At 34.2% G+C, this 23381-nt stretch overlaps 5 protein-coding genes across 7 annotated transcripts; 2 read left to right on the top strand and 3 right to left on the bottom strand.

Annotated features, from left to right (window-relative positions):
* Positions 1-216: 216 nt before the first annotated feature.
* On the bottom strand, positions 217-1874 carry LOC131615881 (anthocyanidin 3-O-glucosyltransferase 6-like). The gene has a single exon (XM_058887059.1). It carries the CDS (start codon positions 1783-1785, stop codon positions 355-357), a length of 1431 nt encoding a protein of 476 aa, XP_058743042.1. The 5' UTR covers positions 1786-1874; the 3' UTR covers positions 217-354.
* Positions 1875-3006: 1132 nt separating this feature from the next.
* On the bottom strand, positions 3007-4773 carry LOC131615880 (anthocyanidin 3-O-glucosyltransferase 6-like). Its single transcript, XM_058887058.1, has one exon. It carries the CDS (start codon positions 4771-4773, stop codon positions 3337-3339), a length of 1437 nt encoding a protein of 478 aa, XP_058743041.1. The 3' UTR covers positions 3007-3336.
* Positions 4664-12208, top strand: LOC131615878 (protein NUCLEAR FUSION DEFECTIVE 4-like). 3 transcript variants are annotated; one of them, XM_058887053.1, is made up of 4 exons: positions 4664-4803; positions 5263-5362; positions 9215-9973; positions 10265-12178. In XM_058887053.1, the coding sequence occupies exons 3-4, from the start codon at positions 9518-9520 to the stop codon at positions 11384-11386; spliced, it is 1578 nt and encodes a 525-aa protein (XP_058743036.1). In that variant the 5' UTR covers positions 4664-4803; positions 5263-5362; positions 9215-9517; the 3' UTR covers positions 11387-12178. The 3 variants fall into 3 exon arrangements, with proteins under 3 accessions (XP_058743036.1, XP_058743037.1, XP_058743039.1); XM_058887054.1 differs by lacking the exon at positions 9215-9973 and having other exon boundaries at positions 10265-12206; XM_058887056.1 differs by lacking the exons at positions 4664-4803; positions 9215-9973 and having other exon boundaries at positions 5270-5362; positions 10265-12208.
* On the bottom strand, positions 6232-8394 carry LOC131615879 (anthocyanidin 3-O-glucosyltransferase 2-like). The gene has a single exon (XM_058887057.1). It carries the CDS (start codon positions 7973-7975, stop codon positions 6533-6535), a length of 1443 nt encoding a protein of 480 aa, XP_058743040.1. The 5' UTR covers positions 7976-8394; the 3' UTR covers positions 6232-6532.
* A 4336-nt stretch (positions 12209-16544) lies between the features above and the next one.
* LOC131615882 (uncharacterized) lies at positions 16545-21210 on the top strand. Its single transcript, XM_058887060.1, has 9 exons — positions 16545-16797; positions 18102-18305; positions 18422-18510; positions 18605-18743; positions 19744-19818; positions 19904-20025; positions 20104-20179; positions 20297-20356; positions 20806-21210. The coding sequence occupies exons 2-9, from the start codon at positions 18171-18173 to the stop codon at positions 20932-20934; spliced, it is 825 nt and encodes a 274-aa protein (XP_058743043.1). The 5' UTR covers positions 16545-16797; positions 18102-18170; the 3' UTR covers positions 20935-21210.
* Positions 21211-23381: the final 2171 nt, after the last annotated feature.

Raw genomic sequence — 23381 nt, forward strand, 5'->3', positions numbered from 1 at the left:
TCCTTTAAATTTATCTTTCACATCCAATTAATGAAGAACAATTTGGTAATTTTTTTGTACTTTGTCTTTTTCATACAATAATAATTATATTTTTTTCATATGTGCAAAAATGTCAAAGCGACTTGTTTTTTGAAAGGGGAACAAATAAATTTAAAAAATTAAAGAAGGAAGACTAGAACTGCATTTAAGCCAAAACAAAAACAATATTGATTAATGTTGAATATTAAACCATTACCATGATTTTTTTTTATGAATTCTCACATTCTGAATAAAATCTTATTTATGACATTGTTAAGATATTAAATGTCGACATCTTTGATCTTTTTTGAAAGTGGGTACAAGAATAATTTGATTTCATATTTGATTCACAATATAATCAATCAAACGACCTAAATAAGTGTAAGAAGATCCACCTTCTAACATTGTCTTCCTACTTTTCTCACTCATCTCTTTCACTTTCTTTCTGAACTCTCCATCAATATCCAACACATTTCTTATTCCTTTTTCAATCTTGTCAGCAGTTAAAAGATAGTTAGGTCCACCCATTAACTCCACTTTATAATCTAATGCAATCTCCACAGCCATCTTCAACTCACGCACCAATTGAAAAGCATTAGTTTGTTGTTCAGCAAAAAGTGGCCATGTGGCAATGGGTACACCAAAATATACACTCTCGAGTATAGAATTCCAGCCACAGTGCGAAACAAATCCTCCCGTAGCTGGGTGGGCTAGTATTTGAGTCTGCGGAGCCCACCCTACTACCCTTCCAATCTCCTTCGTTCGATCTAAAAATCCTTCTGGTAAAAGCTTAACCAAATCTGAAATAGAATAGTCTGAGGGCATTGCCATGTCACCCTTCGGTTGAGGTTTACGCAGAGACCATACAAAGCGAGCCTCACTTTTCTCAATAGCATGTGCAATCTCGTTAACCTGATCCTCGTCAAAAGAACCCCTAGTCCCAAAACAAATAAAAACTACCGATGAAAGAGGTTGATCGTCAAGCCACTTGATGATATCATTTGAATCCACAGATATGGACTCAAGGGTTAATATGGGTCCCACTGGATATATAGTTGTTAAACTAGCTAGATCAGGATGAGATGCAAACGAGTGAACCGCATAGGATTCTAGCTCTTCAAATGAATTTACTATAATACCATCAGCTTTCTTGAGTCCTCTTACATAGTAGTCCATGAAAAACGCTTCCCATTTCTTGCTTACCACAAAATCGGGAAACGAGTATAAAGGAACCGAGTTTTCGAAACTCGGAATCTCCAACTCAGTGAGTTCCTGCAACCGATTCACATCGACGATGTCTCGTTCACGGAGAGTGTGAAGATGAATATTCAAACCAAGGGAAGCAGCGCCAGAAGTGAAGAAAACGAGCGTCGGAACTGAAAATTCTTTGGCAACATCAATCATATTGGTGCAGAACATGTCAACAACGAAGGCGGCGAGGACTCCGGTTTCTCCTCTTTCGGCAGTGAGGTTAGCGACGGCTTGTTTGACGTTTGGTTTCTGAGCTTCTATGAGAGCATTCATGGCGGAAGGTGGAGCGGTGTTTGGAGGAAGAGAACATTCTGGAAGGTTGATAATGTTGAGTGAGTCGGTGATTGGAAGGGATTTAGTGTAGACATCTGTTTCTGAGGAGTGTGGGAGTTTCATGAGAAGGATTGTTATTCGGAGACGATTTTCGCGGTTGATTAGAAGATTCGCGAACTCGAGAGTGGAAACAATATGACTCGGAACGGGGAGAGGGATAAACACCACTTCTGCTTTCTTCATCTTGAAGCACAGGATGTACAGTTATTCACTGTAAGTTAGTTACTGTGTTTTGAATTGTTCTTTGATACTACTGTTCTTTTATATAGGATTTGGAATAGGAAGCCTCCAATTTCATTTATTATTAATTAGTTTAAGTTTATGTTTAGATTGACAATTACATTGGTGAAATTACAGCATATACTAAACTGAGTTAAGCAAAAAGTATATTCTAGAATATCTACAGAATCAGATAGGCGTAGTGATTTAGTCCATTAATTTAAATTTAAAGTTTGACTGAGTTTGAGATTGGAATATAAGTGATGTCATTGCTTTGCTGGGTGGTATGGAAAATATGGAATGAGAGTAATCTGAGGTTGATATGTTTGTCTTTATATTTATGGAAGAAAGAATGGATGGTGGGGGCTATTGGCTACTTTTCTTTGCTTTTTTTGGTATTAGTTCTTTACTATGGTCCTACATGTGGACTTTTGAGAAATGATGTGGTAAACAAGGATTTGAATAGTTATTATATTGTTGGAATTAGTCATTATTCAAAGAACGTGGTTTGTGGGAATGCCTATTACATAGGAATTGAAGGCTGTCAAAATCGGGATCTTGCATAAGATCGGGAGGGATGGTAAGATCGTAAAATATAATATCGTAACTAAGATCGGAAGATTCTACTCAATTATTTTCTGTAAGATCGTAAAATTCTAAGATTTAGATCGTGATTTTGATAACTATTATAGGACAATATAGTGAAGACTACCACTTTTTTTAAAAAAATTATATTCTGGATTGTTTTGGAGCTTTTGTAGATCTGATTTTGTTACAATTATATCCGCTGGACTGAAATTTTATGGTTCAAGCTTATTATAATATCAGTGTTATCAAATATCCGCAATGACTGAAATTTGGGCTCTCCGCAATAGTAAATATTGACCGATATTGCGGGTTTTTCTGCTGTAATCCACTATAATGGCGCTGCAAAGCGGCCAGTAAGGCGGGATTTTGGCCCTCTGCTATCGACTACTCAAACATATAATATATGTTTGAGGTTTTTTAGGTCATAGAAAGACATGATTTACTTTTCAACTGCAAATTATATCAAATATTCAATCCCTTGAAAATTGAAAGGCCGTGTCAGGAATCTGAAACTAACAGATTAATTGAACATATATCAGAACAAGAACCTATTTTAAAAAGCATATGAAAATGAAAGTATTGCAATAAGTGTGAAAATTGTATCAAAATGCTTTCATGAGTATTGTATTTGAGTTTCTATTACAGTAGTGGAGGTTGAGACGGATGTGAGTGTAGGGACATAGGAAAAGGAATGATTTTATGGCTTGTTGTAGTAGTTGTAGATGTGAAGTTGTGGATCTATACATTGTTTTGGTTTGCTGCATAATTTTGGTTTCATTGGTCTTGAGTTGCTTTGGTTGCTACCCTTTAATTTCGATCATGTTTATTAGATACGCTAAATACGTTGGCAAGCTGTTTGGACATTGTTAAGATACTAAATGTGGACATCTTTGATATTTTTTATGTAGGTACAAGGATAATTTGATTTCATACATGATTCATAATATAATCAATCAAACGACCTAAATGAGTGTAAGAAGATCCACCTTCTAACATCGTCTTCCTACTTTTCTCACTCAACTTTTTCACTCTCTTTCTGAACTCTCCATCCATATCCAACACATTTCTTATTCCTTTTTCAATCTTGTCCGAAGTTAAAAGATAGTTAGGTCCACCCATTAACTCCACTTTATAATCTAATGCAATCTCCACAGCTATCTTCAACTCACACACCAATTGAAAAGCATTAGTTTGTTGTTCAGCAAAAAGTGGCCATGTGGCAATGGGTACACCAAAATATATACTCTCGAGTATAGAATTCCAGCCACAGTGCGAAACAAATCCTCCCGTGGCTGGGTGGGCTAGTATTTGAGTCTGTGGAGCCCACCCTATTATCCTTCCAGTCTCTTTCGTTCGATCTAAAAATCCTTCGGGTAAAAACTTAACCAAATCTGAATTAGAATAGTCCAAGGGCATTTTCATGACACCCTTCGGTTGAGGTTTACGCAAAGACCACACAAAGCGGGCTCCACTATTCTCAATAGCATGTGCGATCTCGTTAGCCTGATCCTCATCAAAAGAACCCCTGGTCCCAAAACAAATGAAAACCACTGAGGAGGGAGGCTGATCGTCAAGCCACTTGATGATATCATCCGAATCAACGGTACCCTTGGATTTGGGCTCTGGGTTTAAAATGGGCCCCACCGGGTATATTGTTGGTAAAGCAGCTAGATCAGGATGAGAGAAAAATGAGTGAACCGCATAGGATTCTAGCTCTTCAAATGAATTTACAATAATACCATCAACGTTCTTGAGACCTCTTACATAGTTCATGAACATCGATTCCCATTCCTTGCTTACCACAGAATTGGGAAACGAGTATAACGGAACCGAGTTTGCGAAACTTGGGATATCCAACTCAGTGAGTTCTTGCAACTGAGGCACACCGACGTTGTCTCGTTCACGGAGAGTGTGAAGATGAAGATTCAAACCAAGGGAAGCAACACCGGAAGTGAAGAAAACAAGCGTAGGAATGGAAAATTCTTTGGCAATATCAATCATATTGGTGCAGAACATGTCAACAACAAAGGCAGTGAGGTGTCCATGTTTTCCTTCTCCAGCGACGAGGTCGGAGACGGCTTGTTTGATGTTTGGTTTCTGAGCTTCTATGAGAGCAACCATGGCGGAACTGGGAGCAGTATTTGGAGGAAGAGAACATTCTGGAAGGTTGATGATGCTGATTGAATCAGTGATTGGAAGGGATTTAATATATACATCGGTTTCTGGGGCTAGCGGGAGTTTCATTACTAAGACTGTTATTCGGAGACTGTTGTCACGGTTGATTAGAAGATTGGCGAACTCGAGAGTTGAAACTATATGACTCATAATGGGAAAAGGGATAAACACCACTTCTACTTTCTTCATCTTGGAGCACAGGATATACAATTACTCACTGTAAGTTAGTTACTGTGTTTTGAATTGTTCTGTGATTCTGCTGGGATTGAAATTATATATATATAATCACTTCTTGAAGAAGAGAGAATATTTATATATATAATCACTTCTTGAAGAAGAGAGAATATAAATATAATTCAGGGTAAGTTACGTGTTTTGATTTGTTCTTTGATACTACTGTTTTTTTTATATAGGAATTGGAATAGGAAACCCCCAATTTCAGTAGGTTTAATTAGTATGATGTGTAGAACTGATTTTGAAAGTGATGTTTGGGTGCTCTCAATTAGAATTGATTATGATTTTCAGAATTGATTATGCTCTAAACGTGGTTTTAACCCTAAAATTAACTAAAGTTCAACTCCCTTTTACAAGAATTTATCAAAGCATATATTGCTTTACCTTTCAATTCACTTTTAGCCAGAAATAATTCACTCAGACTCAATTTTTTTCCCACTGCAGAACCAAAGACATGCTTTGAAATTAAACTAAGTTTGAAATTGAAATGAATGTGATGTCATTGCTTTGCTGGCTGGTATGGAAAATGTGGAATGAAAGTGAGGTGAGATTGATATGTTTGTCTTTATATTTATGGAAGAATGAATGGATGGTGGGGCTATTGGCTAATTTTCTTTGCTTTTGGTATTAGTTATTTACTATGGTCTTACATGTGGACTTTTGAAAAATAATGTGGTAAGCAAGGATTCAGTTTGAATAGTTATTATATTGTTGGAATTATTCATTATTCAATGAATCATAATATGTGGTTTGTGAGCATGCGTATTACATAGGACAATATAGTGAAGAATACCACTTTTTCTATTATATTTTGGATTGTTTTGGAACTTTTGTAAACCTGAGTTTTTTACAATAATATCCTCCGGAGTGCAATTTTATGGTTCTAGCTTCTTATAATATATGTTTGAGGTTTTCTAGTTTAGCAAAAGTTAGGATTTACTTTCCAACTGCAAATCATATAAAATACTCAATCAATCCCTTGAAAATTGTGTTAGGTAATCCGTAACTAACAGATTAATTGAACATATATCAGAACAAGAACCTATATTAAAAAGCGTATGAAAAGAAAAGTATTGTAATAAGTGTGAAAATTGTATCAAAATACTTTTTGTGTGAGTATTGTATTTGAGTTTCTATTACAGTAGTGGAGGTTGAGAGGGATGTGAGTGTAGGGACATAGGAATAGTGATGGTTTTATGGGCATGGCTTGTGGCAATGGTTGTATTGCATAATTTTGGCTTCATTGGTCTCTAGTTGCTAGCTTCCAATTTCGATCATGTTTGTTGGATATGCTATGGATGTTGGCAAGCTGTTTGGAAATTTTGACAGTTGTGTTAAATATAACAGTTTTTAAACTTTCAAGATAATATTTTTTTTTTATTTGTTGCATGTTTGGATTATAATATGCTATGAAAAAACAAATAATAAAGTGTTAGTCACCAGTAGTCATAGCATTAAAGATGTGTAATTATTCAGATGTATAATAGCATAAAAGATAGTAACCAATCCTCTTGACACTCTAAAATTGACCTAATGCTTCTAATTTTGATCTTTGACAGTCAAAAATAGATCTGATCACCAACAGTTACAAACTGTATCAGTAATGGGTCATTATCTGAAAGCTTTGAAATTTATAAAATTTCAATTTTATGTTGATAACTAAGCTAATAGCCTCTAGCTTTTCTGAAATCTTGTACTAGCTTACTAGGATGATTTAATTTGATACTTGATTTACAATATAATCAATCAACCGGCTTACATAAATATAGGAAGATCCACCTTCTAACAGAGTCTTCTTACTTTTTTCGCTCATCTCTTTCACTTTCTTCTTTACCTCTCCATCCTTATCCAACACATTCCTTATTCCTCTCTCAATCTTATCAGCAGTTACAAGGTAGTTAGACTCACCGCTAAGCACCACCTTGTAATCCAATGCAATCTCCACACCCATCTTCAGCTCATACACCAATTGAAAAGCATTACTTGGTTGTTCAGCATAGAGCGGCCATGCGGCAATAGGCACGCCAAAATTTATGCTTTCGAGTGTGGAATTCCATCCACAATGTGAGACAAATCCTCCTGTGGCTGGGTGAGCTAGTATTTCGGTCTGTGGGGCCCAACTGATGATCTTTCCAATATCTATTGTACGATCTAAGAACCCTTTGGGTAAAACCGAATTCAAATCTGAAAGAGGGTAGTCAGAGGGTGCAACCATGGTGCCCTTCGGCGAAGGTTTACGGACAGACCATATAAAGCGGGTCCCACTATTCTCAATAGCAAGTGCGATCTCCTTTATCTGATCGTCATGGAAAGAACCCCTAGTTCCGAAACAGAGGAAAACTACCGAGGAAGGAGGTTGATCGTCAAGCCACTTGATGATATCATCATAATCAAGATTTCCCTTGGATTCAGGCTTCTTTGGGTTTAACATGGGTCCCACTGGATATATTGGTAAAGCTGCTAGATCAGGATGAGAGAAAAAGGAGTGAACCGCATGAGACTCTAGTTCTTCAAATGAATTAACTATAATGCCATTGGCTTTCTTGAGGCCTTTTGCAAAGTTCATGAAAAATGACTCCCTTTCCTTATATATTACAGCTTCTGGCAACGAGTTTATAGGAACCAAGTTGGCAAAAGTCGGGATGGCTAACTCGTTTTGCTGCAGCAGCTGAGTCGAATCGATGTTGTCTTGTTCACGGAGAGTGTGAAGATGAAGGAACAAACCAAGGGAAGCAATGCCGGAAGTGAAGAAGACAAACGCAGGGACAGAAAATTCTTTGGCAACATCAATCATGGTGGTGCAAAACATGTCAACAATAAAGGCTGCGAGGTGTCCATGTTTTCCTTCTCCGGTTGTGATGTTGGAGATGGCTTGTTTGACATTTGGTTTTTGAGCTTCGAGGAGATCGTTCATGGCGGAACGTGGATTGGTGTTTGAAGGAAGAGGACATTCTGGAAGGTTGATGATGTGGAGTGAATCAGTAATGGGAAGGGATTTAGTGAATACATCGGTTTCTGCTGTGTTTGGGAATTTGATAACTAACACAGTTACTCGGAGACGGTTGTCACGGTTGATTAGAAGCTTCGCAAACTCGAGGGTGGAAACTAGATGGCTCAAACCGGGAAAAGGGATAAACACCACCTCTGCTTTGTTCATCTTGGAGCACAGGATATATACAATTACTGTGAGTTTCTGTTTTTTGAATTGTTCTTTGATACACTTTTCTTTATTTATAGGGTATAGGAATATGAAACACCAAAAGGATGAATTAGTATAGAGATTCTAGAGAATTAGTATGATTATTGAACACGTTACATTTCATTTGAGTTTCAACAAAATGACATTGGTGTTGTAATGTCATGGGAGTGATGTAAGAGGGATTTAGAGAGTTATGTCATGGCTTTGCTGGCTGCTATGAGATTACAAACTATGTTGAATAAAAGTGAGGTGAGATTGAAATGCGTCTCTCTATCATGTGGAAATTTGATGTATAGTGGAGACTATTGAATAGTTATCTTTGCTTTTGGATGGTGGATTGTATATATGGACTTTGAAAAATTATGTGGTAAACAAGGATTATGTTTGAATAGATATTATCTTGTTGGAATTACTCAATAATTCATAATATATGATTTGTGGGCATGCGTATAACAAAGGAAAGTGCAGTGCAAGCTTCCTCGTTTTTTAATATATATTTTTGTGTTTTTCTAATTAAAATGAAGTTCATAAAGGGTCAAGGTTTAATTTTTAAGTGGAAATCATCTCAGTTTTGAACATGAAAGTATTGAAAATGAAAGTATTGTAGTAAGTGTGGCAGGTCTATAAACGTGGAAGTGAGCTCATGGACATAGGCTGTGTAAGATAGTGTATAGGCTGGCTATATATGAAAGTACTGTATTATAGTAAGTGACAGGTCTATATGTTAAAAGATTGTGTATTCTCCCTTTGTTTTAAAAAAAAAAGTGTCTGCATAAGGTTTTTCATTCAATAATATTGTCATAAAACATTGTATTTTTACTAAATTAATCTTATTATTTAATGTGTTAGAAATAGTGTACAGTGTAATAATTAAACACAATTAAAAAAATAGTAATCATTAATTTTTTTCTTTTAGCGGCGGAAAATAGAAAATCACGATAAAAAATCATGCTACTAGCTTATTGCAAAAACACGGCAAAAAATTATGTTAATGCGTAAACTTAACATATATTTGGAAACACAGTTCATTGTTGCCACCGCATGATCGGAGCTTTTCCACTATAATTTTCTGAAGCTACTATTAGTAGTTTTTATCCACCATAATTTTTATAAACAATATTGGTAGCTTTTACCCACTGTAATTTTCTACCGTAGATTTTAATAAATTCTAAACATAGACTAGCTTTTGGTTTTCAGACCAAAGGTGCGGTGGCGGTGGAAAAACTAACCCAAACATGCATCATTAAATACAGAGATAATTTTGTATATCCCAAATGGGTCCCACAGCTACAATGGGACAAAATGGATTTAAAGTCCAGCTATGTAACCACGTCACCATTCCAAATTAAAAAGTGGAGAGGAACAACCATTGTTACACGTGGCTAATTAACAGTATCAAAAGTACACATGTCATTACACGAGCAAATCCAACAGTTTAATACGAGAAAACAAAAGAAAAATGAATGCATATGGATATTGATTTGAACAATCTTAACAACAATGAACTATTTCTACCTAAACAACTCAAAGTGGGTATCAACAGTAGCAAGCATATGGATTCAATGCAGCAGTGGATCACTCTACACTTTCTCAATCTACTCCCAAACTCTCAAGTCAACGCAGCACTACGATCAGTCAACGCTCGACACCGTTTCTGTTTCCAAAGACATAGGAGCCAACATCAGTGTCCTGTCTGGTCTCTTGTACGATTTCCTTGCAACCAGAACATCAAATGGGCCGTGGATTGTTCATTTATTGGGCTCAGCCCAATGCTTCTTGGGCTATTTTCTCATGTGGGCTGCTGTCTCCGGTCTCCTTCCGCCGGTGCCTCTGCCGCTCATGTGCCTCTTTATGCTTGTGGCGGCTCATGGTCAGAGTTTCTTTAACACTTCTAATGTTGTCACTGGTGTTCATAACTTCCCTAATTATAGTGGAACCATCGTTGGTATCTTGAAGGTGCTCTTCTTTCCCTAAATATTGAGTTTCATTTTGCTTCTTAATTTTCATGATTTTTAACTATATGAAGCACAAACTCCGACAAAAACACGAACACAGACATGTAACACTGACATGACATGAGTCGTACGAGTGTCATATAAATGTCAGGCACTGACACGCGTCATGTCAGATCCTGCAACACCACTAATTCTAGAGTTGTATATGCTTCAAAGATTTTAAATATACAAAATGTTGAAGAGCTATGGAAATAATTTGTTGTTAATGTTTGGTGTTTTGCATTGTTGATAGGGATTTCTTGGTCTAAGTGGAGCAATATTAATTCAAGTGTATAGAACAATATTCAACAACAACCCTGTGTCATACCTGCTTATGCTATCACTCTTACCACCTATCAACACTTTGATGCTTATGTGGTTTGTAAGAATCCATAACACTCATCATGAGGGAGAATCAGAAAAGAAGTATCTCAACATATTTTCTTTGATGTCTCTAGTTATTGCTGCATATCTTATGATTGTTATAATCCTGGAGAATATCCTTAGTCTACAATTATCGATCCACATTCTTACATTCGTCGTGCTTATGGTGTTACTGGCCTCACTTCTTTTCGTCGCATTTAATGCAAATGAAAATAGGGCTTTCAATAATGCTTCAGAAAGTTTTCTTGCTGAAGGGTCTAATAACCCTTTATTAGTCGGCGATACAAACAATCGAAGGAGAGTGCAACAGGGAGAAAACCTGAATCTTTTCGAAGCAGTGAAAACGGTGAACTTTTGGATTTTGTTTATTTCTATGGCATGTGGTATGGGATCAGGACTCACAACCGTTAACAATATCAGCCAAATAGGAGAGTCCCTTGGCTATTCAACTGTCGAAACAGGTTCATTGGTTGCTTTGTGGAGTATTTGGAATTTTCTTGGCCGCTTTGGAGCTGGTTATGTGTCGGATTATTTCTTACACGCGAAAGGATGTGCAAGACCATTTTTTATGGTGATCACTTTGATGGTTATGAGCATTGGTCATGTCGTAATTGCTTATGGACTTCCAGGCGCTCTATATGTCGGTTCGATATTGATCGGTATTTGTTATGGCTCTCAGTGGTCCCTAATGCCTACAATCGCTTTTGAGATATTTGGTGTAAGACATATGGGCAGCATATTCAACACCATTACTATGGCAAGTCCAGTGGGGTCTTATATATTCTCTGTAAGAGTTCTTGGTTATATGTATGATAAAGAAGCATCAGAAGAAGGAAATATCTGTGTTGGGACCCATTGTTTTATGTTTCCTTTTCTCATCATGGCTTCTGCCACTATTTTGGGTTCTCTGATAGCTTTGTGTTTGTTTTTGCGGACTCGAAGCTTTTATGGTCTAGTTGTTCTTAGAAGAATTCAGAATACTGTGCGATGAAGTTGCGAGTAATGTATTCGCTTAAGGAGTATTGAACTTGTTGGTATTCAGCGGCCTAACGATAATGTATGTGCAGTGTTTCCTTCACTTTTATGTGTTGGCATGCTTTCTTGTGTATTTCACTCATTGAAACACTGACACACTCACCGGACACAACACTGATATTGATACGTCGATATCACTAATAATTTGATAAAACAAAATATTTGATATGTTGAACATCAGACATACCTTCAATATAAAATGACGATGCTACATAGGGTATGGCTCACATTCAATCTGATATGACAGTTTTTCATAGAGTATGGCTTCCTGAGATTGTGTCCATTCTTAAGATACATATTTATAACCAACGTTATACATTATACATCTGTTTAGATTACTACTTAGTGTGATGTGTCTATTCCAAGACATGTTGCATGGTATGGCCAAATGGGAATAGCAGAACATGAAGTGTGGAAACTTTTATGGATATTAACATTGGTTCTTCTCATGTCAAATGGATCAAAAGTAATATAGAACAACAAATTGTTCAGTTGTGTTCACGCTGAGAAAACAATTCAGTAGACTGTGGCAGTGTTTATTTGTTAGAGCCAAATTTCCAGTTCCGATTCTTGTAAAATGAAAATAACAAAAATTATCATTTATATTTCCAGATTCAGTTTATGCAGTAGCGTGTTTATGCCCTTGTAATGTAATGGGCAGCATACCTTGTATAAAAGATTTGACAACATTTATATGGCTGCATCACTTCACACGGCAAGCATGTCTATCATAAGATATGATATAATAATAGTTTATTATATACTTTATATTTTGTCCTTATTCTGATCCTCACTTAAGAGTAAAAATAAAAATGCTATACTGATACCAAATTTTGAATCCTAGTGTATGTTACTATTTACCATATTTATAAATATTGTGAATAGTGACATTTTTAATTTTAACTTTTTAATATTAATTAATATGTGCTTTGAAATTAAAAAGTAGTATTAATTTAGAAAATAAAGTTGGTTGATTAGTAACTTGGTTATTGAGTTTCATGACTTCTAAAGAAAAAAAAGTTTTACTTGTTGTGATTCAATTTTGGATAATACTATATATAAGGTTGGTAATACAATATAAATAAAAAATAAAGTTTTATTCTACTAGGTGGAGTCGATTATAGGGAACTTTTGTCATAATGGTCTTTTTAGGACCATACTTCTATCTAAATTATTAATCTAGAGATCTTTGTTAATAATTTTTCTTATAGTATTTTTGGGTCTTTCTCAAATTGTTTGTCGTCTCTCTATCTCATTTACTCTCATTATTATAGAATGTACAGGTCTTCTCTCTACATGTTCAAACCATCAAAATCTATTTTCTATCATCTTCTCTACCATAGGCGGTACCCCAACACTCTCTAATATTTTTATTTTTAATTTTATCCTGTCGAGTCTTACAACACATCCACCGCAACATCTTCATCTCTGCTACACTTTATTTTTGTGTTGATTTTTTACCGTCCAACATTCTGTTGCATACAAAATCGAAGGTCTTACCGCGGTTTGATAAAACTTTCTCTTCATCTTTAGAGGTACTTTTACATAGCATAAAATATCTAATGCATTTCTTCATTTCAACCACTTAGCTTGAATTTGATGGCTTACATCTCTTTCTATTTCTCCATTATTCTATATTACGGACCCAACATATTTAAACTGTGTGATTTGAAGGATAATATACTCTACAACTTTCACCTCTAGGTTAGAAACACTTATTCTTTTGTTGAACTTATGTTCCATATACTTTATCTTACTTCTTCTTAGGCAAAAAATATGCATTTCTAAAACTCATATTCAAGTTTCTAACCTCTCATTTAAATTCTCTTTTGACTCTCCAAGAAGGACTATATCATCTATAAAAAGCGTACATTTCGGTGCTAGCTCTTGGATGTGTTTCCTGAGTACATCTAAAATTAAGATAAATAATAGGGGCTTAGGGTTTAACCTTGATGCAAACTAATTATAACGAGAAAATTGTCTGTCTTTCTGCCCTGTGTCAGAACACTAGTTGATACCCCTTCATACATATCTTGGATAACTCGAATATATGCAATCGTAACCTCTTTCTTTTCTAGGGTTTTCCACACAAAAATTTTAGGCACTTTATCATACGCCTTCTCCAAGTCAATAAAAATTAAGTGCATATCTTATTGGTCCATTTGATACTGCTTCATCACACGCCATAATAGATAAATTGCTTCCATGGTCGATCTTCCCGACATTATACCAAATGGTTTCTCAGTGACTTGAGTTTCTTTTCTTAATCTATGTTCAATCACTCTTTTCCATAACTTCATGGTATGACTCGTAAGCTTAATCTCCCTATAGTTTGCGCAATTTTATATATCACCCTTATTCTTATAGATTGGAACTAAATTGATTCTTCTTCATTCTTCCGACATGCATTTTGACCTCATAATTCTATTAAAGAGTTTGGTGACTCACTCAATACCTCTATCACCAATAATTTTCAACACTTCAATAGGTACGTTGTCGGGCACAACCGCCTTAATGCTACTCATTCTTTTCAATGCTTCCCTTACCTCCTATTTCTGAATTTGACGATAGTAATTATAGTTCAGATACTCACCCCTAATGCCGAGTATGCTAGAGTCTAGTGAGATGTCATATCCTTCATTAAATAAATTGTAGAAATACATCTTCCATCTATCCTTTATATCTTTTTCCTGAACAAAGACTTTGCCTTCTTCATCTTTAACACACTTCACTTGATCCAAATCTCTAGTCTTTCTTTCTCTTCCCTTAGCAAGCACATATAAAAAAATTATCCCTCCTTGGTTTCAAGAGATTGGTATAATTCGTCAAAAGTTTGAGTTCTTGCTTCACTCGCCGCCTTCTTAGTCTCATTCTTAGCCTTCTTGTACTTTTCCCATGTTTCAGAATTTTTACACCTATACCACTTTTTAAAACAATCATTTTTTACTTTAACTTTATTCTGGACACTTTCATTCCACCACCATGATTCTTTACTCCCCGGTCCAAAATCTTTTAATTCACCCAATGTCTCTTTTACCACTTTTCGAAACTGAGATTGGATGACAATGAGAAAGGTTGGAAAACAACTTGGGAAACTACAATTTTCATAAGACTGACAAGACCTTATGTAGCAACAAGGAACAAAAACGGTGAAAGGAGATCGATCCCCTTGGAGAATTCCACGCGATGCACAAAAATTCTTCGTTGGGCTACCGCTAATGAGGAATTCTTCGTTGGGCTACCATCTATTGCCGAAATTCAACTGCTTAAGAATGTAAAACAAATTGTCCAAAGATATGGAATCAAAGGCTTTCTCGAAATCAACCTTAAAGAGAAAAAGTTGTTTCTTTCTTCTTCTGGCATTATCTACCAGCTCGTTTAAGACTAAGACACCATCTAAGATATCGCTGTTAGAAACGATTGTTGGAATGAGTCTGCCTATGACCAACTTCAACCTTCCTGTCAATAACTTTGAATTAATACGATATAAGCTTCCCACGAGACATATATGCCTAAAGTCGTTAAGATCTTGAGGATTAGGTTTCTTCAAAATTAAAGCGAGAAAATATGGGGAAATAGCCTTATGGAGATAACCTGCAAGAAAAAACTCGTTAATATAATTAAACATATCCATCTTGATGATATCCCAAGTTGCTTTGTAGAAGCCCATTGTGAAACCATTTGGACCAGGGTTTTTCTCCGAAGCAGAATGCCAAATGACATCTTTTATGTCAAAAAGAGTAAAAGGTGCTTCCAACATATGTCTTCCAAATTCAGACGGTTAAAGTTAACACCTTCTTAAAAAGGAAAAAAAAAAGTTAACACCTTCTAGCATTGGCATTGAAAAGTTTGATTCTTGAAATTCGGAAATGAAATGATCAAACACATAATCTTTATTCCCCTCAACATCTTCAATAAATAAAGCATCCTTCCTTAAAACCGATATGCTGTTGTGTCTGTGCCTTGCCTTCAAATAAGCTGTAAGCATGAAAGAACTTTTAATTTCGGTCTCCCTCTTTAAATCAATCGCATTTAGATTTTTGTCTAAGTATTGGCTCCCTAATATGTTGTTGTTCTCAAACAAGAGATTGAGTCGAAGATCTCAACAAATAAGTTCTGAATCTGTTGCCATCAAATCTTTTTGAGAACTAAAAGAACATCTTCAAAAACCAAATTATACTTTCCAAACACTTCACAATTCAACTTTTTAAGACTCACTTTAAGTCTCTTTAATTTTTCTTCTTCTTAAAAATTAATGTTAATATGTAGAGCAATGCTCTTTTTCAACAAATCCTAACTTATACCTTCCAAACCTAGGTATATGTGTTTTTCAGATCAAGCCAACAATATACAAATATAGATTTATGATTTATTTTCATAAGCAAAAAAATATTAAATATTCGGTAACATATCACCTAAATTTGAATAACCTACAACAGTGTACAAGTCGCAACAACCTAAACATCGTTGGATCATAATAAGTGTAATTACAATATTTTTCTTCTTTATGATTGAAGAATTCTATATTTGTTATTGTTGCATCGTCCCGCACTAAGATCTAATCAGCTCCAACCCTCTCTATCTCAAACCACATTGAAATCCCAAAATAGTAAATTATTATTTTATAGAAAATTCAGCCTTTTGCGGAATTGATCAAATAGAATGCAAAGTATTATTTTATTGGGTGTGTCAGAACAGTGGTATAATTATTTCACAAAATAGTAATTTTTTCACAATGACATTGATACTTATACTGATCATAATTAGTAAAAAAAATATTAGACATTATATCTCATCCAAAGAGTAAATTTAACTTTTTTTTAAAATATTTTTTATGTGTTTTTAATTTAATTTATTATTTTTTAAATTTCTTAAAAATATAATAATCATTAAAAATTTATAACATGATATCGTAAGTATCAAAGTTTCTCTGACAAAAATATTCAACCTAACAATTTTTTGCCGGTTGATTGAGTTAATATTACAAGACAATGTTTTATTTATTCTAAAAATAAAATTTAAATTTATATTAAAAATATAATATAGAGATTAAAATAAAAAACAATATAAACCAAAAATAAAATAAAATATGTTGATAATAAAAAAAAATAGAAAACGCGGTTGCGCACCATAGTTATGGGTTGTTAGTATCTATTCTTACCTTCCTCCTCCGCTCCCCTTCATCTCTCTTCCCAATTCTTAATATCCAAATCCCAATTCATCCTACTAGGGTTTTCAGACTTTCAATTTCTTCAACCATCATCACTACACACATCTTCAAACCACCGCCACCATCATCACACTCACACAAAACACCGCGATCGCATTTCATCTCCTTTCACATTCCACACTAACGCACCGCGATCGGTACGTTTCTTTATCCTTTCCTTCTCACAGCGATGTTAATCAAATCTTAAACTATTTGTTTTCAATGGTTTTGTGGTGATAGTTTAATCTCAATAGATTATCATTGATTTCAGTAACTTCCTTGTTCTCCTGTTGTTATTATTGCTGGATATTTATTATTTTGAGTTGTAACTGGTAATTGATAACTGTTGAGGCTTGATTGATTTTAATGAAGAAACCGTTTATTATTATCTATTAGTGTTTCCTTTTTGTTTCCTATGGTCCTACTACCGTAATCTGAATGAGTATGAGTGATCTATATGCTGTTGATTTTAATATTAATAAGTTAGTTTTGTTTCTGTTGGTTTGGTTGGTGGATCTGTGGTAATGTTGCTTGCTTGCTACTTCTTGTTTACATTGCTTGGTATATACATTTGGAAATTAGGATAAAGTTTTAGGATATGGAGCACGCACACCCCGAACACGACACTGACACGGTGATACTGGTAATCATTTGAAAATATGATGTAATCACAAGTGCCGTTGTTGGTATTTGACACGGATACGTCTTTTTTCCAGAGGTGTCGGTGCTATAGAGGTTTTAGGGGTGTTGGGTGAAACTTGGGTGTATAAAAGGGCATGAAGTATTTCTTGTGATGTTGATTAGTTTCAGAGGTTTTTGATGAGAGTAAGAAATGAGTGTTATGGGAAGTAATGTGTGTTTTTATGTAAATAAGCTTTTTAGTGTTTTTGTTTGGTGTAGAATGTTTTTGAATTTTTTGTCGGAAGTTATTAGCTTTTTGGAGATGATTTGGGATTAGGATCGCTTTCAGTGGTTGAATTTATTTAACTTTTGATGTTAACTTCTAATCCATGATCATGATGTCCTTTGTTTAGTGTAGGATGTTTTGATTTTCCATAGAAGGTTATTAACTTTTTAGAGATGATTTGGGATTAGGATCGCTTTCGGTAGTTGAATTTATTTAACTTTGGATGTGGACTTCTAATCTATGATCATGATGTCCTTTTCTGCAAGGAATATCTCATTATCTAAATTACCTGCATTTCTTCTTTCCTTCTATGAATATTCTTGCTTTGTCTGTAAGAAAGTTGTAATCAGTAACTTAGTGCCATTGCCTATTTGTCACACAATTGACGTTTGTTTAATTTGTTACATCTGTTTTTTTCTCCGTGTATTTAAATTCTGTGATAGTTGTTGTTATCATCAAAATGTAAATCATTTTCAAAGAAAATAAATTTGGGTTCATCTCTGGGTTTTATTTATTTGACATCTTGGTTCAATCTTGTAATTATTCTTATAACAGGTGGGTGGAGAAAAGGTGCAAAACGTGCACAAACTTCAAGATATTTAACATCAAAGGGACAGTGTCACAATGTTGGCTTCTAAAGAAATTATGAAATTCAAATCATACCAGAACCAGGCTAATTTGTTTGTGAAGGAATATTTATTAGCAGACCCTCTGATTCCATATACTTCCATCATTGGTGGCATTTTTGCTTGCAAGATGGTATGTTGTATTGTACTATATTGTCATTCTATTTTCTATAGTACCTTTCCTGAGATAACTAAAGGTTACTACCATTAATTTATATGATATCATCTCTAAATATTCTATTTTGCTAGGTCTACGATCTCACTCAGCTTTTTAGCACTATTCATTTTAAAAGCTATTCCAGTCTCACTAAGATCCAACGTATTGAGTGGAATAACCGGTGAGCGGATTTTTTCATTTAGTAGAAAATCCTCTTTTTTTGTTTCTGATGAGATAATATGTTAAATTTTTTTTTCTTTCTATTTTCTGTGCAGTGCTATGTCAACTATCCATGCCATTTTTATAACATCTATGTCTTTGTACTTGGTGTTTTGTTCAAATCTATATTCTGATAGCCAGTCAGCTGAACTTCTTACCGAACGGAGTACTGCGTTGTCTACGTTTGCTCTGGGGGTAAGAATGGTCCTTGGCATTTTTTCATTCCGTTTTCCTTTTTTTAACCTCTTTGCAAGTCACAATTTTCGTGAACACTAATAATCACATATAATAAGGGGATTTCAACAGTTGAGGTTATGAGTATTCGATAAATAAGAGGGATGATAAGAAGAAAGGTGACTGGTGAAATATCATTGATAATCAACTTTTTAGTTATACTGACTTGATACTAAAGACTAAACAAACACTAACACCCCTATTTATAAAATACATGGGCTCATAAATCTAAATAAATAGGGAAATCAGAAAATGAATCATAATAATACCAAATAATATGAAAACTAAATCCAAGAGAAAATGTAAGATGCTCTAAGATAAGAAACTAAACTTAGGAGATAAACTAAGTTACTCAAATATATTGTAACATTCCCCTCAAGCTAAAGCTTACTAAGCTCTAAGTTTGTTACAAATATATTGTTTGAAAGAGAAAATAAAACACTACATAATTAGGCCGAAAATGGTGTCTTGGATAAACAAACTAAAAACGAAAAACAATCAACCAATTCAATTTGAAGAGCAAACCTGGCTAATATAACATGAACCATATAGATCCAGAATGTGTGTGTCGGAAGTTGGCATACTAGTTCGGTACTCTAGATTGATTGCCTTAGAATGAAAGGCTGTCGTAATTTTTTTTATATCATACTGGTGTCTAATTGTTGTTTGTAAAAGCAATGTCAAATGTATTATAATTTATAAGTCTATCATATTTATTTTATCCCTATGCACGATTTTAAGGTCATAATGATATCTGAATGGCAGTAGTTCTCATTGTCTTGATGTCCACATTTTCTGCTAAAATTTTCTTTTTTACTAATTCTTTCAATGTGTTATTGGTAGTTAGTTAAATCAACTATGGATTTATAGTTAATGTTTTTAATGGAAAGTGGAAACACTTCTTAAATCATCTGGTCATGAAGTCTGTATTACTTATGTTTTATTTTATTTACTATGACAGGTTTCTGTTGGTTACTTCATGGCTGACCTGGGGATGATATTTTGGTTTTTTCCTTCTCTTGGTGGATATGAGTATGTAAGGATCATAACTTTTGACATACCATAATTTATATAGCTGAAGACTCTTATTCAAATTTGACTTCATATTAACATTGATTCAGGTGATTCATCATATGTTTTCATTAGTAGCAGTAGCCTATTCAATGTTGAGTGGAGAAGGGCAGCTGTACACGTACATGGTCCTCATTTCCGAGACAACAACTCCCGGAGTCAATTTGAGATGGTAATTTTGCACTTAAATCTGAATTCCAATATCCGATGAAATATTTTGTTTGTTGATGTGTGTATTTTGTTTGTGAAGGTATCTTGATGTAGCCGGAATGAAAAGGTCAAAAGCTTATCTCATCAACGGGGTTGTAATATTCATTGCTTGGCTGGTAGGTCATGCCATTGCAGTTTGAAAGATATTTTTCTCACTCTTTGTAAATCAAATTCGATGTTGGATTCCAATTCTGGTCCTCTGGGACATGCTTACTAAAATGGCCTATTTGCAGGTTGCTAGAATACTTTTGTTCGTCTATATGTTTTACCACGCTTACTTACACTTTGATCAGGTAATAACTTCTGACACACGGAATTTAGGAATTGTCTTGCGTTTCTGGTGCTTTGTAGCCGACAAATCTTTATACTGAAATTTTAGGTGCAAAAGCCATTATCTAGTGTAGTATATTTTGTCCATTTGGTTTATTTTGAGATGTGGTATGAGTGAATCCGGAATGTTGGATTTTACATGCATGGTTTAGAGATTAGTGATTTCACATGCATATACTAGAGATTGGTGGATGGTCACATGACTATATTTTCTACTTTAATCTTCACCATACATACATATAGTTAATATTTTATCCTTTCACTACCACTTGGTAATTTATGATAAGTGTGTAGTCTTGTTCCAGAATCTGTATAATGGTTTATATATTTTGTAATTTCTCATCATGCAAAGTTTGCATGTTAAATATGAGGATCTCATGTCATTGGTGCTTTTAATTCAATTATTCAACAGGTCCAGCAGATGCACCCCTTTGGACAAATACTAGTTGTTGTTGTGCCAGTGGTGCTGTCAATTATGAACTTGATTTGGTTTTCAAAGATTATCAAAGGGTTAATGAAGACATTGGCCAAGAGGCAGTGAAAATTTTGAGGAAAATTAAATATAGGTTACACTGTTGATATCCAGCTCACCTTCCACTATGTTCTATCCCCTCTAGGTAAAAGCATAGATGATGTGTACTGAAAGTTGCAACAAAGCAGAAACGAACATGTTTGGATCCATTTTAGATCTGAACTTTTATTGTATAAATATGTTAGTTCTGTTTTTTTCAATATCCCTATTCTTTATGTACATTTATTAGTTAAATTTAATCTTTATATCAATCCCAAAGTTCTCTCTCTCACTATTGTTATATTATTCTATCTTCTTTCCTTTGAATGAATAGAAACCTATAGAAAAAGTATTAAAAACCCTTTTTCATACTTAAAATTAGAGTAATTCTATTCATCACCCAATTCTTACACCAATAGTTACACTGTTCAAGTATTTATACGGTGAACAGAAATATAAAAATTTGGTTAATGAAGTTATCAAGTTGTTTAAAAACGCTATAATGTTAAAAATAATTTAGTAGTAAAACAAATTGGTTAATGAAAAGTAAAAAGTTGGTTAATAAAGTGACGAAGTTAGTTAATAAACATACAGATGTTAAAAATACTTTTTAGTAGTAACATAAAGTTGATTAATGAAGTTTAAAATGTTGGTTAATGAAGTTATGAAGTTGGTTAATAAACGCTCATATATTTAAAATAAATTTTAGTACTAAAATAAAGTTGGTTAATGAAATGTAAAATGTTAGTTAATAAAATTATGAAGTTGGTTAATGGCACAATTTTATATCAGTATCTCTTAATCTAAATAAATTAAAAAAATAAAAAATTATTTATTATTATATAATATTCTTTTATTACCTTGTAAAATTAAGAGGTTTATTTAATTTGTGTTAGAAGTGTAAGGAAAAAGGGTAAAAAAACAAAACAAAACACTATCTTATTTTTGTTAATTAAAATTTAAATTTAAATATAGGTTAGAATTGTTTTGGGCCTAGGTTAGATGTGTGGTCTGAGTCCATTTAATCATTCTTATTCTTGCCCCCTTATTTCTATTTACACCTCTAGTTCTTTTATTTTATTTAATTTTTTTAGTTAAGATATTCAACTTATTTGATTATTAATATAAAAATACCAAAAATAATACAATTGATTGTTTCTTTTAAATAAAGTAAATCATCCTGTCCTATGTTGTAAATACAATATGTTGCTCTCATCACGGACTTGCAAATAATTCATATCTTGTATATAATCTCCAATTCACCTGTATCCGATCATTAACAAAAATCTCTAAAAAAACAAACCAATTCATAACCTAAAATCCATTCCACGCATTCAATCTTTCTTTTTTCACTCCTCGCGATGCATCACTCATGTCGTTCCGTGCGATGAATCAATTCACACTCGCCCCTGTGCCGATTAATTCAAACTCAAACACTTTTTCATAATCTAAAATCAATCAACTAGCAAAGAGCCAAACTACATAGACTCTAACTTCCTCATCCATCGATGATGATATGTAGGCACAAGAATGTGAAGCCAAGGCGAGTCCCCTAACAAAAAAAACTAACTTTTTTCCCTTTCATTGTATATACATTTTCCTCTGTAAATAAATAAAGTAATTAACCCACTCCCGAACTCAATATTCGATTGTGATGACCGTCTTATCATTACCTTTAGAGTTTATCATTATTTCCAATGTTCCTTATAAACAAAGAAAATATGTTGGCAACTATGTGAATTTTGCCGGCGGCGACACTTTCTTTCATAGAATGACCAAGATTAAAAGTTCCAAGAATATTATATCGTTCTTGAGGAATTATAGAAGCACCATCAAGGATCCCAATGAGATGGTCAACAATCATGGTGTCAACTACTTCACTAAAATTTTCAATTTTGTAGATAATTGTGCTTGAGGAGATTATTCTTGGTCTGGTTGACACTAACATGAATACATTGCTTACTCTGATCCCATCCAATGAGGAAGTTCATAAGTGAGTCTTTAGCCTTAACAGGAATAATGCACTTGGCCCTGATGGTTTTGGTGGAGTCTTCTATTAAAACCTATTGGGAAATTATATAGAAGGATGTTTGTAGTGCTCTTCTTTAGTTCTTCAAGTCTGGTTGGATCATGCATAATAATAATGCCAATACCATCATCCTCATCCCAAAATTCAATGTTGTAGATACCATGGGGAACTTCATACCTATAGATAGTCCTTACTAACTTAAAGTTCAAGACCATCTCCAAGATCCAAGATCTTGGCTGATAGGCTAGCCATAATCATGACTACTCTGATCTCAGAGAAGCAAATAGGATTCATTAAAAGGATTGCTATGAAAGTTGATATCACTAAGGCTTTTTGACACGTTAAGTTGGAACTTTCTTCTTAATATTCTAAATATGTTTGGATTTAGTGGGAAACTTTGTAATTAGATCAACTTTGTCCTTTCATCTGTACCTTGTTATATGACCAT

Source organism: Vicia villosa, linkage group LG7 (assembly GCF_029867415.1).
Source record: "Vicia villosa cultivar HV-30 ecotype Madison, WI linkage group LG7, Vvil1.0, whole genome shotgun sequence".
NCBI classification, from domain to species: domain Eukaryota; kingdom Viridiplantae; phylum Streptophyta; class Magnoliopsida; order Fabales; family Fabaceae; genus Vicia; species Vicia villosa.